The following is a 14,151-nucleotide window of genomic DNA, read 5'->3' on the forward strand; positions in this document are numbered from 1 at the left end:
GAGTGAAGGCTGAGAGGAGCAGGTCCTAGGCCAGGCTGGGACTTAGTCCAGGTGGACCCTGTATTGGTAGTCAGAGCCCAAGGCCAGGTTGTCATTCTAGCTATATGACCCTGTTTGGGTCCCTTAACCTTTGTACGATGTGGGCTGGAGATCAGATGAGATCATCTTCAAGACTCCTCCAGCTCTGAACCTGAGCCCCACACAGAGCCCAGTGGGTGCATTTTCTCAAGGCACAGGCTAGGCCAGCTCTGAGCAGGGGAAGCAGGTGGCTCAAAGGCGGAGACCCTCCTCCTCCTTTTGAGATAGCAGTAGGTGTCTGCCTCTCTGGGAGACGAGGGGCCTGTCGTCTTTCACCAAACAGGCATCAGGTTCCAGCCAATAAGTGGGTCCCAAGCCTAGGAAGTCCCCAGGACTAAAGGTCTCCCAACTCATTTGCACGAGCAGGCCTGGGTGGGAGGGCACTTGAGCTCCGTCTAGGGGCCTGGAGCCACCTGGGGGCTTGAAGGTGGCGGCAGCTGCCTAGCCACACCTTGGGTAGAGGCCTGAGCTGCTCCGTGGCCCCGCTGGGGCTGGCGCGGGGCTGAGGGGGGCCCGCTAACTCATCAGAGGCTCTTACTTGGGGCCCTACTCTCCCTCACCCCCAAGTGAACAAGCTACGGCTGTAAGTTCATATTTTATTTCCAATAGGTTTGGAGCTTTGTTGATTTTTGAATTTTTGTAAAAAAAGTTTTCACTTAATTCATTGAAAGCCCTTTCGTGCTGAGCCCAAGGGGGAGCCTGGGCCAGGCCAGACCCTTCACAGCCCTCTCGCTCCCACCCCAGACCCCGAGCGCTGGGACAAGGGCGGCTTCCCTCCGCCCGCTCTGCCCCTCCCGCCCCCGCTGCATCTTTCTGTACAGAACAATTTTTAAAATGGAAGCTAAGACACAATATACATTGGACAGGCACGCACACACACGTACACAGGCGTCTGCTCCAAACGGGCAGGACGTCAGCTGCACTCAAGAGAGCACCAAGGAATGCATACGGAGCCCCTCCCGGTGAGGAGCGCAGGGCCTACGCCCCGCCTTGGTCCCCAGTCCGCAGCTCCTTCCCGCCATTTGCCCCGCTGCCGGAGGGAGGGCAGCGAGGGGGTCGCTGACAGCAGCTAGAGGGTTATGAAGAGGGCAGTGCCAGTCTGGTAAGGGGTCCTGGGGCCAGGGAGGCTGCTCTGGGGGCCCGGAGGGAGAGGACTGAGGAGGACTCCTGGCCTCAGGAACCTGAGGGGTAGAACTCCCGGGCCTTGCCCCTCAAGGAGCTTCAAGGGCCCAGGCATGGGAGCAGGGCTGGCCCCTGCAGCTTTGGCCTGCCAACCCCAGACTAAATACACATTTGGTAAACCTAGGAGCTAGGCTGGCTTAGACCCCAGCACACCCCCCTTCTCAAGCCTCATGGCTGGGAACCAGGTCTGGCCCTGGGGATGTCCACACCCCTGGCTCTGGCCATGGCCTGGGGAGGCGCAGTGAACAGGGCCTGCCCTGAAGGCCTGGCTCCTCCCCTTGGCCCCTTTCAGCTTCCTGCTCGGGCCCCAGGAAAAAGTTCAAACTAGTTAGTTTTCCTACATTAAAAAGAGACAGAAACATATCCCCTGCCAAAAAGCCGGTGGGCAATGAGGGGCCTTTGTCTCTGCGGTGGAAAAGGAGAGAGTGGGCAAGGGCAGGGCTGCAAAATAGTTTCTTTTAAAAAGTGCTTGGTAAGTCTGTTTTAAAGTGTGTGTCTATATCTATGTACAGATATACACACGGACACTGTTCACACACTGCTGCCCACGCATACCTGCACACGTACAGAAATGTATACATATAATCATATACATATACATACATACATACATACATACATATATATATACTTTAAAAAGTCCTAGGTAAGAAGATCTGAGCCGGGCCGGGGCCAGGCCTGCAGGGTCACGACTGGAGGGTGTGGGCGCGGCTGGGCTGGCAGACAGGGCAGTCGCTGCCCTCGGCACAGAGCTCGCACAGCACGGCGTGTTGGCACGGCAGCAGCGCTCGGTTCTGCTCCTGACACTTAAGGCATTTCACCGACTGCATGTGGAACACGGCCTGGGGAGGGAGGAGGATGCGGTGTTCACCGGCCCGGCCCTGGCAGACCGGCAGCGCGCTCCGCATTCGCTTCAGCCCCCTTGGGGCGAGGAAACCGAGGCACAGAGCTCCGCAGCACGCTCGCAGGCCTCCGCCAGCAAGCCAGAGAGCAGAGCTGGAGTTCAGGGTGCTGCCCTCAAGGCTCCCAAAGTCTGCTCCCAGCCCCCCTCGGGAGGGGGGAGGCCCAGGGCTGCTCCACAGCTCCTGCCCCGACAGGCTCTTCCTCCCACAAAGCCTCTGCCTTGTTTGCTCCTGCAGCGACCCTCAGTCCCCACAGGAGAACAGGGAGGCCTGGCTACAAATGCCCGGAGAAGGAAAGAATGTGCTTTTCTGCTGTGCCATGCTCCCTGGGCATCCAGCCGGGCACCTAGGAATGCAAAGTAGCCCTGGGGACCTAACCGTTCTGGAACGTGTGCTGGTATGTGCGGAACTCACGAGGGGAGAAGCACCTTGATGCTACTGAAGGCCCAGGCCTAGTGACGTGTCCTGGGTCAGCACTGCCCAGAACGGGGGTGCGGCGGGCACTGCTGCGTCTCCACCTCCACCTTTGTCACCTCCCCCAGAAGGGACACTTCCTCCCCTCCAGGGCAGCATCCTGGGTCGGCCCAGCAGGTGGGCAGAGGCTCTCAGAAGGAAGAACCATGGACCCATCAGAGTCAAAGTCCTGAGGCTACTGTATGCCCCGCCCAGCGCTCCCCTAACCTCCTGGGCTGACCTTGTCCACTTGTTCCAGGTGGGCCCGCAGCTGCTTCTGGAGGGAGTAGAGCGTGGAGAGCGAGAGGGCCTCCAGGTCAGAGAAGGTGGGCAAGGCCTGCGGGTCGGGGCCCGAGTGCAGCCGCTCCAGCTCTTCCTGCAGCTTCTTAACCTGCCCCTCCAGTGCGTCCCGCTGCTCCCGGGCCAGCTCGCACTCGGCGCCGGCTGCACTGGCCCGCTCACCGGCCTCCTCTGCCTCCTTCTTCCAGGCATCACAAGCCTGTGGGCCCAACACACAGCGCCTCATCATGACGGCCCCCTGCCCCCGTGTCCCCTGCAAGCACCTCTCTGGGAGCCTGCATGGGCCACTTGTGGCTGCAGGGCCTGCTGGGGAGGGAGGAGGCGGGCACTGCCTGCAGAGAAGAGAGATGTCAGGGCCCGCGAGAGACCCTCTGTAGGCAGGGAAGGGGGCTGAGCCCAACACAGCAGGGGAGCACTAGGCAGATCTGGGGATGCCGCAGATGGACAGAGGAGCCATTCTTAGAATCTAGAACCTTGGACCTGGAGCCCTGGGAAGTTAGGGCTTCTGGGGAGAGGCCAGCGGTGCTGTGGGACCAAACCAAATAACTCACAGTGGGAATTCCGGGCCTGGGACACCAGCCACCCCAGGGTCCTGACTGGCAAGGTAAGTGTTTCCACGGGAGAAAGGAGGGAATACAACTGAGTTTCTGCTGCCCTCCCGCTCCTGCACCTGCTCTAAGATGGGCTCGGGCTGGATGCCGACTGGCCCTGGGAAGGCGAGTGGGTGTGGGCGCCCAGTACCTGCTTAGCCTGCTTCCAGGACTCCTCCCACTGCTTGATGGTGCCGTTGGCTTCCTCGAGCTCTTGCCTCAGCCGGGCCAGCTCAGCAGCCCCTGGCCCTGACAGGAAGGCCGGGGAAGTGCCTGGGGAGAAGCTACCAGAGGCAAAATGCTCCCAGATGCTGCTATTCATCCCGTTCAGACCTGCCTCAGGAAAGGGAGGAGCATTAGAGCCCGGAGGGTTTCAGGCCTGAGCCCAGGCCCTGGTCCTGTCCCACCCTGTCTGGGAAGCTTCAAGAGGCGAGCTGGGCAAGGCCTCAGCAATGTCAGGCTGGAGAGCCTCACAGGAGTGTGCAGGGCCCACGGTCGCATCAGACCTACTTGAGCACCACCTGCTACTCCAAGTTTGGCACTTCGGAGGCTTGGCATCCTCAGCATTTGCCTCATAGGGTGATTCAGGGGACTTGGGAAGTGCGGCAGGGAGAGGAGCTTTGCAGATGGCAATCTGTGACTGTGAACTGACTTCTGGGCTAAAGGGAGGGGGAGCCTTCTTGCACCTTCTGTAAGGCTTGGGAGGAGTTCAGGGGCAAAAATGCAGCCCAGAGCCTCAGATGATGGCACAGCTAGAGCAGGAGTAGTTCGGGGAGCCTTGGGTTCTTTCCCCTTGTCTTACGATAAACAAATAGGGGCGCCTGGGCGGCTCAGTGGGTGAGAGCCGCTGCCTTCGGCTCCGGTCATGATTCTGGGGTCCTGGGATCAAGCCCCATGTCGGGCTCTCTGCTCAGCAGGGAGCCTGCTTCCTCCTCTCTCTGCTTGCTTCTCTGCCTACCTGTGATCTCTGTTAAATGAATAAATTAAAAAATCTTTAAAAAAAAAAAAAACAAATACACTGTTGCTAAGAATCATGCAAATAGTAGGGGCGTCTAGGTGGCTCAGTCGGTGGGGCGTCTCACTCTTGGTATCAGCTCAAGTCATGATCTCATGGGTCCTGGGATCAAGCCCCGTGTCAGGTCCCACCCTCAGCAGAGGGTCTGCTTGAGATTCTCTCTCCTCTGTCCTTTCCTATGCTCTCTTTTTTTCTTTTTTTAAAAGATCTTATTTATTTATGTGACACTGAGAAAGAGATCACAAGTAGGCAGAGCAGCAGGCAGAGAGGGGGAAGCAGGCTCCCTGCTGAACAGAGAGCCCGATGCAGGGCTTAATCCCAGGACTCTGAGATCATGACCTGAGCGGAAGGCAGAGGCTTTAACCTACTGAGCCACCCAAGCGCTCCTATGCTCTCTTTCTCTTAAATATGTATTTTTTCCAATTGTATTTGAGAGAATATAAGTGGGGCATAAGGACAGAAGCAGACTCCCCACAGAGCGGGGAGCCCGACACCAGGCTTGATCCCAGGACCCTGAGATCATGACCTGAATCTAAGGCAGATGCTCAACCAACTGAGCCACCCAGGCACCCCATAAATAAGTAAATCTTACACAGACACACACACACACAGGAAGTAATAAACCCAATACACATTCAGGGCATCTGACTCCGAAGGCTCACTCCTTCCAGTACGCTAAGCCGCGTGATCCTCCAACCACACACTTGCTGTCTTTTGACAGCGGATTACCTCTGTCAAAACACCATGTGTCTTGCTCTGCGGCCCCTGGGGCAGCCCCTATCTTCCAGAGGGGGATCCATATCCACGTCTGGCCTCCTTCTGCCCACACATCCTTCTAATAATTTCTGTCTTACTCCCTTCCCCACTTATCTAGCCAGGATGTTCCAGAGCCCTCCAAGCAATATAAGTGTATCCAAAATATGAGCGATGCCATCCTGTGTGGAGAGCCTGAGAGGTGCACAATCTATGAGCCTATGTGCTCAGGGGAGAGAACTCAGAACCAACCAGCCCGCCCCAGCAGCGAGCTCTTCCCAGGCCCTCCACTCCATACTCAGGCAGTATTTTCTCTCTTGGAGAGGAGCCACTTCCTCTCTTTTGACCATCCAGGTCAGGTCCCCATTACTCTGAATCACAAACGAGGCCTCTGGCTCCACCCAACAGCGACAGTCCCTAAGTGTGCTCTGGATGTCTGTGCTCCTCTGCCTCCCTGACCAGACCATGGCTCCACGCCAGCAGGGACCGCTGAGCTCACAGTGCACCTAGAAGCTCTGCTCAACTACACGGAGAAGGAATGAACGAATGTGCGGCCACCGAAAGGGCTACAGTCAAGATGCTTCCAGAATCCGAACAGATCAGACAAATGTAACCGAAAGCATCGAACCCTGACAGACTCAACATAAAATGGAATAGCCCCTTCCAAACCAGAAATATGCTAAGACAGCAACGTGCTGCCCTAATCTCTGGAGTGAGATTAGCGAGCTCCCAAGCCTAGTCAGGACATCAAATGTGGCTCAGAGGCTGAGGCTCTGTGTGACCAGGAAGCCCAGCACCCTCAGTGGGGGTTAGTCCTGATCTGCTCCAGCAGCCACTGGGGCTGGGGAACGAAGAGCAGAGGCGGCACGTTGGGTACCGAGCCGTTGAATACCCACACCCGCCTGCCCACCGGTTGGGGAGCCTGTGGCTCGCCACCCCCTGCTTCTACCGGCTGTGATGGACGTGCCCTCCAGAAGCCACAGTCCGCACCATTCTGACGCCGCTGTGCAGCAAATAGCCTTGGGGGTTCCAGTGAGGTCTGCTTGGTGTCTCTGTTTCCTAGGAAGACCACTCTGAGCCTACTCAGACTTTTCCCTTTGTCTCCTGTGAAGCTGGCTATTGGGAGCCCACCTCCCCCAGTTCTGGGTGACCGGGCAGAACCAGCACGCGGGCGTGAGCAGCACCTGGGCCCTGGCGCTGGAGGCCGCGGCTTCTCACTGCACGCAGGCCCCAGACCCAGCCCTTCCTCACGTTATTCCACTTAAGCCTCATCACCGTCTTACGAGGAGGATGCTGCCATGATACAAATTTTAAAGCAGAGGAAACTGAGAGGCTAAGTTGCTTGTCTAGGTTTATCAGCTAAGGGAGACGTAGGACAGGGACCCGACCCACCTCCAAGCCATAAGTCACTGGCTTCAACCTCCATTCTACGCTGCCTCTGGCTGTGGACAGAGTGGCCAAAGCACCTTCCAAAGCACTTTCCAAACCTGCCCCAGGTCTCAGAGACACGCACCCCCTCTTACCCAAAGATCCATGTGATGCTGAGGTCCCCAGAAATGTGTTTTCTGACTGGCTCAGGTGGCCCTGGGGCTGCTGCAGGAAATGTGAGGAGAGGCTGACAGGAGGGGACGGGGATGCCGAGTGGAAGGAAGCAGAACTGCCCAAGGAGCCGGGGATGTTCACGGGCGCAGAGCTCTGCAGCAAACTGCCACCTGGAAGAGAGGCCCCGGAGGCCCAGTGAGGGCAGGGCAAGCTAGGGGGCAGCCGCACCAGCAGGGGGCAGCCCATGCCCACCCTGGGCCTAGGAGCCCGCCCTCGCATGCCGCCCACCCGCTGCCCAGTACCAATTGTGATGCCGCCTGGGTGGGGCACTGTGCTGTTATCGAAAGTCTTCTCTAGGGCAGCCACCCCGAACTCGTTCAGGTCCAGGTCATCCAAGGCAGACTCTGGAGACAGAGAGGGGGGGTGAGCCTCCTTGCCGGCCGAGAGGCCACACCACCCTGAGGTTCCAGGCCTCCGGGCCCCACCTGCCCTCCTCTGCCGCCTCTTCGTGCTCAGTCCCTCTAGACCCATGCTCTCAAGCCTCTGCCTGTCGGGCTGCTCCTCTGCCAACACAGATGCCCTGTGCTGTCTGCCCTGCCAAGTCCAGCTCCAGTGGCTCTTTTCTGAAGCCTTCACGGATACCTCCAGGGGACCCAGTGCAGACTTCCTGACTCGGACAGAGGTCTGGTCTTGTCTCCTAGTGTTACCGCTCAGATGTCTCAGCCCTGAGTTCTCCGGGGGCAAGCAAGCCTTTGGGCCCTCAGTGGCTAGTGCACAGCAGGTGCTTGATGAATACCCACAGCCCTCTGCTAGACTAGATGGGGAGGCTGGGAACCACGCCCCTCCTTGAGGGCAGGTGTTGGCATCTCTTAACATCCCAGTGCTTAAAACAGGATCTGGCACAAAGCAGAACCCACAAATGACTGCTTAGACAGAAGGGCAGTGGCTTCTACTGACCAGGAGCTCTGAGGACAGTTCCACAAGTTGTTCGCTATACAAGAATACCTACTGAGAAAATGAGTGAGGGCTGAATGACCTATGTCATGGAATGAAACTGTGCTTGTCCAGAGGAGGAGGTATCTCTTTCTAATTTGCATGACGAGCAAACTGGAGGCTACTTTCCTATAAGGGCTAGTCTTGGTGCACACCTTGGGCTCATTTTCCCTTTCCAAAGGGCTCAAAGTGCCCGCCCTCTGACTCTCCCAAGACAAATGTCTGAAGTAACAAGTACGCTGGTTTGAATATCACTCCAGAGACCTAGTTTCTCTAACTCCAGATCCAGTCCTGGACTTGGCATCAGAAATGGCCTAATTACCTATGACGGACTCTACCGTGTCGCTGGTGGGATAGAAGGGCAGAGCGTTCGCGTTCATGCCAGGGACGCTGCTGGTGCCAGCAGGGCTAGGGGGAGTAGCTGCCAGGCTGGAGGTGATGCTGGAAGAGATGCTTGAGGTCAGGGGGCTGCCAGCGGGAAGGATGCCCAGCACGTCCTGCAACGAGAGAGGGAGGCGGCGGCGATGGGACGGCCGCTCACGGAGGCCAGGGCGGGACGAGAGATGGGGGCTGGGAGGCGCGGACGGGAACGGCGAATCCCCGCTCGCCTCCGGACGCCCCCATGCCCAGACAGGACCCCACCCACTCGACACCTTGTCGACAGGCTGGAGGTGGGAGAACTGTGGCTCCCAGGCTGCAGGGCCCACTCCCCCTAAGTCCTGTAACAGGGGAAGGGAGAAGTCAGCCCCGTGCCTAGCATAGTACGGATGCGCAAGAAATACTGTTTTTGGCAGTTGAGTGAGGCAGTTGAGGTCAGGGGTTCCTGGGCTTGACCCTACCCTCTCCGGAGCTGGGGCTGGGGCCCCACTTCAGTCCTGCCCTCGGCTTGTGGGTAAGCAGTGGCCCTACTCGCTGAGGCCTGGGACTCTGGGCCTGTCCTATCAATAGCAATGCCAGAAGGGCAGAAAGGGGGCTGAGGGCTGTATACCTGTTTGGGTTGAAGCAGAGGTTGCTCTTGGCTCCTGGCTTCTAGTGAATGGGGTTTTAACTTGGCCTAAGAGAGGAAAGTCAGAACAGGAGATGAATGTGGTGCTAGGGAGGGCCCCTGTGTCCAGGAGTCCTCCCAAGCATCAACCTGCCATGGCCCGTTATGGCTGAAGGTCCGTGTCATGCAGTTCCCCTCTGTACACATACCCTGCTCTCCCTCCCCACCCCTACTCCTTTCCCTACGCTAGGAGTCAAGGGAACTGTTCTTCTCCCTGGTGACTCCAAGCCTCAGTTAAGTCCAATTAGGACCCTCTGTCCTACTCCTCAAGGCCCTGCCACTCCACCAAGGCAGCACAGGGCAGGGGGAAGATGAGCTCTGGGGTCACAAGACAGACAGGAGTCCCTGCTCCTCTGTTAACTGGCTCACAGGGTGAGTGAGGTACCTGGCTGCGCTAACCTTCCTGCCTTCGTTTGTAAAATGGGACAGCCTCACTCCCTCTGCTTAGCGTTGCAGAGGCTGAAGACAGGGGCCTCCTAGCTCGCAGTCCTGTTCCCCACAGTTGGGCCAAGACAGCCCTCCAGGGCTTCTCCTGCCCCATGCAGGGACAAGGCTAACCTCACTGGGCTTCCCCTTATATCCCTTACCTGGCATTTAAAATTTTTCAGGTACTCGGCTCCCACCTGGTCTTCCCTCTCAAAGCCAGGAGCCTTCTTATAGCTGCCAGGGGCGAGGCCAGACTCCCCAGGGAAGACAATGCCTTCCAGGTTCGGGGGCTTCCTGATGGAGCCCGGGGGGGAGCCACAGAGATTAGATGGGCTTCCTAGATTGCTGTTTCTACAGAGGAGCTGCAGAAAAGAAAGGGAGTGGCTTGGTGGGCAAAATGTGGGCTGGGGCATGGCCCATCCTCTATCCCCTTCTCAGAAGGAGGTTCTTCAGCAGGGAGCTCAGTTCTGTTTCCATCTGCCAATGGGCATCAGCTACCATGCGGGGACCCCCGAACCTCATGAGGAGATTCTGGGGGGAGTGTGACGGAAGGCCTGTATCCCTTCTACCAGCTCTATCCAGGCTGACCAACACAGGCTGTGGGTACACCACCCTCCACCAGATTTTGACAGAAAAACCCTGGGGCAGAAAGAGCAGAACCCCTTGGCCTGAGGCAAAATACCAGGGTGCCCGTCCCAAGCACAGGCTGTGAGGAAGTGGGGGCATCAGAGGCAGGTGTTGGCTCCTGGCTAGGCACAGTGCCCACCCACTCCCTGGACAGGCACGTACAGCGCTGAGGTCAGGGGCATGCGGGCTGGAGGGGCTCACGGGCACCGAGTCTCCGGCAGCAGATGGCATGTACAAGACGGGACCCGGCTGAGTGGGGCTTGACACAGTTGAAGAAGGTTGTAGATCATCACCGAGAGGCGGCTCTGCAAAAGACAGGATCAGGGTGTCAGCAGGCTCGGTGCCAGCTCTGTCCCTCCAAAACCACATCTGGGTGTTTTTCAAAGGAGACCATGCCCCTGTACACAAAGGGAAGGGTCCTACCTTCTTTCTATTAATACTGCATACTGTGCACTTACTTTGCACCAAGCAATTTGTATTAACTGCAAACTTCACAATAATCGGAAGATGCAAATAATATTGTGGTTTTCATTTTACAGATAAGAAAACCGGGGCTCGGAGAGGTAAGTTAATCTCCCTGGGTGGCGAACTCTCGTCTGTACTACTCCAGAGCCTGAGCCATTAATCACTTCTTTGTGTTGTCTCAATCAGTGGACCCAGCTGGGGATGACCTCCGTGCCGAGAATACACTCCCCGTTCCCAAGGGCCTCTAATCCCAGAAATAACGCCTGAGCCTGAAAAGAGGGGAAGGACAGCCGGAGCAGTGGTTTGTGGCGGACGGGGGTTCTAATTTGAGCTCCATCTCTGACCCGGGCAGCGGTCTGGAGCATGATATAAGAACCGAGAGCCGTGGGGCGCCTGGGTGGCTCAGTGGTTAAGCCACTGCCTTCGGCTCGGCTTGATCTCAGGGTCCTGGGATCGAGCCCCGCATCGGGCTCTCTGCTCGGTAGGGAGCCTGCTTCCTCCTCTCTCTCTGCCTGCCTCTCTGCCAAATAAATAAATAAAATCTTTAAAAAAAAAAAGAATCGAGAGCCACGCTGTCGGTCGCAGCAGCTGTGAGCCCCATGTGGCTACCAGGGGCTGGTCTAAACTGAAACGTGCTACACCCACCTACTCAAGTGTGCAACAGAATTCAAAGACTTCGTTTGGAGGGAAAAAAGTAAAAATATTTTTTCTACACTATTTTTGAAAGGATTATCATTTTTGTATCATCTTAAAATTTAACTTTTTTTAAAAAAACATAGTTACTAGAAAATCTAAAATAACACGAGGGGGGGCACCTGGGTGGCTCAGTGGGTTAAAGCCTCTGCCTTCTGCTCAGGTAATGATCTCAGGGTCCTGGGATCCAGCCCCACGTCAGGCTCTCAGCTCAGCAGGGAGCCTGCTTCCTCCTCTCTCTCTGCCTGCCTCTCTGCCTACTTGTGATCTTTGTCTTTCAAAAAACAAATAAATAAAATATTAAAAAATAATAAAATAACACGAGGAAGTTTCAGTCAATTTTCATTGCACAGTTGTGCTCTCAGGAGGACGGAGCGCCAGGTTCAGTTAGTGACGTCTGCCACGGATGTGGCACAGGGTGGCTGCTGAGATCTGCCTAGTTGGCTCTGGGAGGGCGCCTCACCCTGCCTGGGACTGTGAATGCCTGACCAGGGGCCCGGTCCTGCTCTCTGTCTCACGACCTTGGAAGCTCCAGGGTTTGAGGCCAGTTCCGGGGGGTGTGTGCTGGGGGGACCAGAACTTCCAGTGAGGCCAGAGCCCGCTGCTGGCCAGCCGACGAGAGGCCGCTCCTCTGACAGCCCGAGCAGAGGGTGAGGGGAGAGGGCGGAGAGGGCAACGGGAGCAGCGTACGTTCTACGTGGGCGAAGGCGCAGAAGGGTCCTCGGGGACAGCTGCCCGACTGCTGCATGTCATTGCACTTGGTGGATTTATAGATCTGGAGGGTAGAGCAGAGGCAGGTCAGGTTTAGGCAAAGAGGAACAGGCAGACATGGGTGCCTTCAACACAGGAGGGTCGGCTTAGGAATCTTTCTCCTCCCGTGCCACTTCCCTAAGCTTCTCCCTACTGATTCTTGATATTCAAACTCCTGAAGCGGATAAGGCCATCCCCATGCCAAAGACAGCCTCCATTCTAGGGTCGCAGGTTCAACCAGCCTTACTTCGGCCCTCACAAAGGGATCTTCTCCATGGTGCTTCTCCACTCAGGTTTGTGACTTCCAAATGTCCCTCTTGGGTGTCAAGGAAGCCAAGATCACAGGCAGCACCCACCCACCAGGGTGGGATCTACATCTAACTTTCCATCCTGCTGTCTACGACCCCCATAAGGAGGCCTCTGTCCATATGTCTACCTCAGGATGTCCTAGCCTCCATGGACCATGCACAGCATGTGCCTCTACATACCCTATCCCAGATTTTGGGGACACTGACATAGCCCAAGGCTACCCATGGGGCCAGTGGGTGGGGGAAGTACAGCAGGGAGGTAGGTAGGAGGCAGCAGCTACCATAAGCTCTGATCTGCAAGAAACACAACACCTAGAAGGGGTTTTCTTGTCTTTTGAATCCTCATGTCACTGGACTGTAAGCATCACGAGTGACCCAGAATGGCCAGGTCACTTCGCCCAGGCCATGCCTTCCCAGTCAGGAGGCGGAGGGGAAACAAAATCGGGAGCGGAGGCTGCTCGGGGACTATGGGCTCAGAATAAGACAAGTTGCCAAAGTCGGGTGCAGGGCTCCTTGAGGCACTGCACGGGTGGGGGCCTCTTCCAGGATGAGGTCGGTGTGAGTTCTGCCCACACCTGCCCAGGCCCTCCTTTCCTGTCTCCTGGCTTCCCCAAAAGGGCACATAAAGCCACCCACAGACCTCACAGGGCCCCAGCCCCAGGCCGACGCCCACCTCCGGATGGAACTGCTGCTCCGTGCGCGTGTGGCAGTACTGGCAGGCGTCTCCGTTCTCACACTTGCCAGGGTCTCCCCACTCATCCCCATGTTTTACGTTCGGACACGGAGATGACCTGGTACAATCAGACAGTGGGGTCAGCGGGATGCAGGAGAGGGAGAGAGGAGGAGCTGGGGAATGCCGACTACATGCCTATTCAGGGTCGTCTCTGGTCTCCCTGCTTCACAGGGCCAGGCTCGCAACAGAAAAGATGTGCTGCCGAGTAAGAGCCTTACTGCGGCCAGAAGCTGGCTCTGCTTCTGTGGTGCAGCATGGCTGTTATCAGCAAGAAGGGCACTTTCTTTCCCCTTCTGCCAGATCCTACTGCCAAGCACTCTGTCGCTCCAGGAGAGCCAGCCTATAGCCAGAACCATATTTCCTACACGATGGCTTGGCCCCTGCAGTTGCCCCTCAGAATCAGAACAGGAGGGGCCCTGGAGATCGTCTGACCCAAGACCTCATTTCATGCCAGAGGAGGATCCCAGAGGACTCCCCATCATTCAGCTGTCCTGACTATTTCCTCCCCTTATATCTGGGACCTGCAAGCCTGTAGTCCCCAGGGCTGGCCTTCCAGCCTCCCTGCAAGCACCCCGGAAGCAGCCCCCGCCGCAATCCCTTCCCTGCCGCCCCCCCTCCCATGACTGGCCTGCCTAGGCCAAAGGACCTGTATTTGTGTTTCCGGGGACTCCGCCGCCGGTCCTTGCTGTTGTGGTAGTAGGGACAGGCATAGCCCTGGCGACACAACCTCGGGGGCTTCTTGCATGGCTCCGTCTTATAGTTCCCCAGCACATAAGCAGTCTCTACACAAGGGGGCCAGAGGCAGGGGTCATGTAGGTGAGGCAGGAGAAGCCAGGAGCTCAGACCAGGAGCTCAGACCGCCTCATGTGCCAATGCCAAGACTGAGACCCCCCCCCCCCCACCAGAGACACTCAAGGCTCACAGGATCAAAAAGGGCAGCGTCACGAGGGTCAACACCACACGTACATAAGCACGCCTACGGGCAAGGCATGTCTGGAGAAACTCCCCAGAAACGCCCCGAATGGAAGGGCTGTGGCTGGCTGCAAGGTGGGATGAAGAAGTGGCGGTGAGCCAAACCCTTAGGGCCGCTCCGGGCAGAAGAGGAGAGGAACAGACACTGGGCAGGAGGAGGCACAGCCATCTGTGGGGCCACCTTTACCTTGCCACCGTGGCTCCTCGCTGAGGATTTTTTCTATCATAGCGTGGCTCGCAGCCCCAGCTGTCTGGCCCTCTGTGCTGCCCTCTACTGCGGTCTGGCCGTTCTGCAAGGCCTCCATGGCCTGGAGCTCTCTGGGA

At 57.3% G+C, this 14,151-nt stretch overlaps 1 protein-coding gene across 3 annotated transcripts in view; it reads right to left on the reverse strand.

The window, feature by feature from the left end:
- Positions 1 to 660: 660 nt before the first annotated feature.
- The window catches only part of UNK (unk zinc finger), a 32,786-nt gene continuing 19,295 nt past the window's right edge, over positions 661 to 14,151 (reverse strand). For 2 of the 3 annotated variants that reach the window (XM_059380892.1, XM_059380891.1), the window contains exons 4-16: positions 14,015 to 14,145; positions 13,502 to 13,637; positions 12,796 to 12,913; positions 11,755 to 11,839; positions 10,069 to 10,211; positions 9,441 to 9,641; positions 8,797 to 8,862; positions 8,131 to 8,305; positions 7,118 to 7,219; positions 6,797 to 6,985; positions 3,657 to 3,838; positions 2,857 to 3,114; positions 661 to 2,102 (exon numbers count right to left, since the gene is read on the reverse strand). In XM_059380892.1, the coding sequence (XP_059236875.1) occupies positions 1,947 to 2,102; positions 2,857 to 3,114; positions 3,657 to 3,838; positions 6,797 to 6,985; positions 7,118 to 7,219; positions 8,131 to 8,305; positions 8,797 to 8,862; positions 9,441 to 9,641; positions 10,069 to 10,211; positions 11,755 to 11,839; positions 12,796 to 12,913; positions 13,502 to 13,637; positions 14,015 to 14,145 (1,942 nt within the window). In that variant the 3' untranslated portion in view covers positions 661 to 1,946. The remainder of the gene's footprint in view (positions 2,103 to 2,856; positions 3,115 to 3,656; positions 3,839 to 6,796; positions 6,986 to 7,117; positions 7,220 to 8,130; positions 8,306 to 8,796; positions 8,863 to 9,440; positions 9,642 to 10,068; positions 10,212 to 11,754; positions 11,840 to 12,795; positions 12,914 to 13,501; positions 13,638 to 14,014; positions 14,146 to 14,151) is intronic. The other variant, XM_059380893.1, reaches the window with a different exon arrangement.

This window comes from Mustela nigripes, chromosome 16 (genome assembly GCF_022355385.1).
Source record: "Mustela nigripes isolate SB6536 chromosome 16, MUSNIG.SB6536, whole genome shotgun sequence".
Taxonomy (NCBI): Eukaryota; Metazoa; Chordata; class Mammalia; order Carnivora; family Mustelidae; genus Mustela; species Mustela nigripes.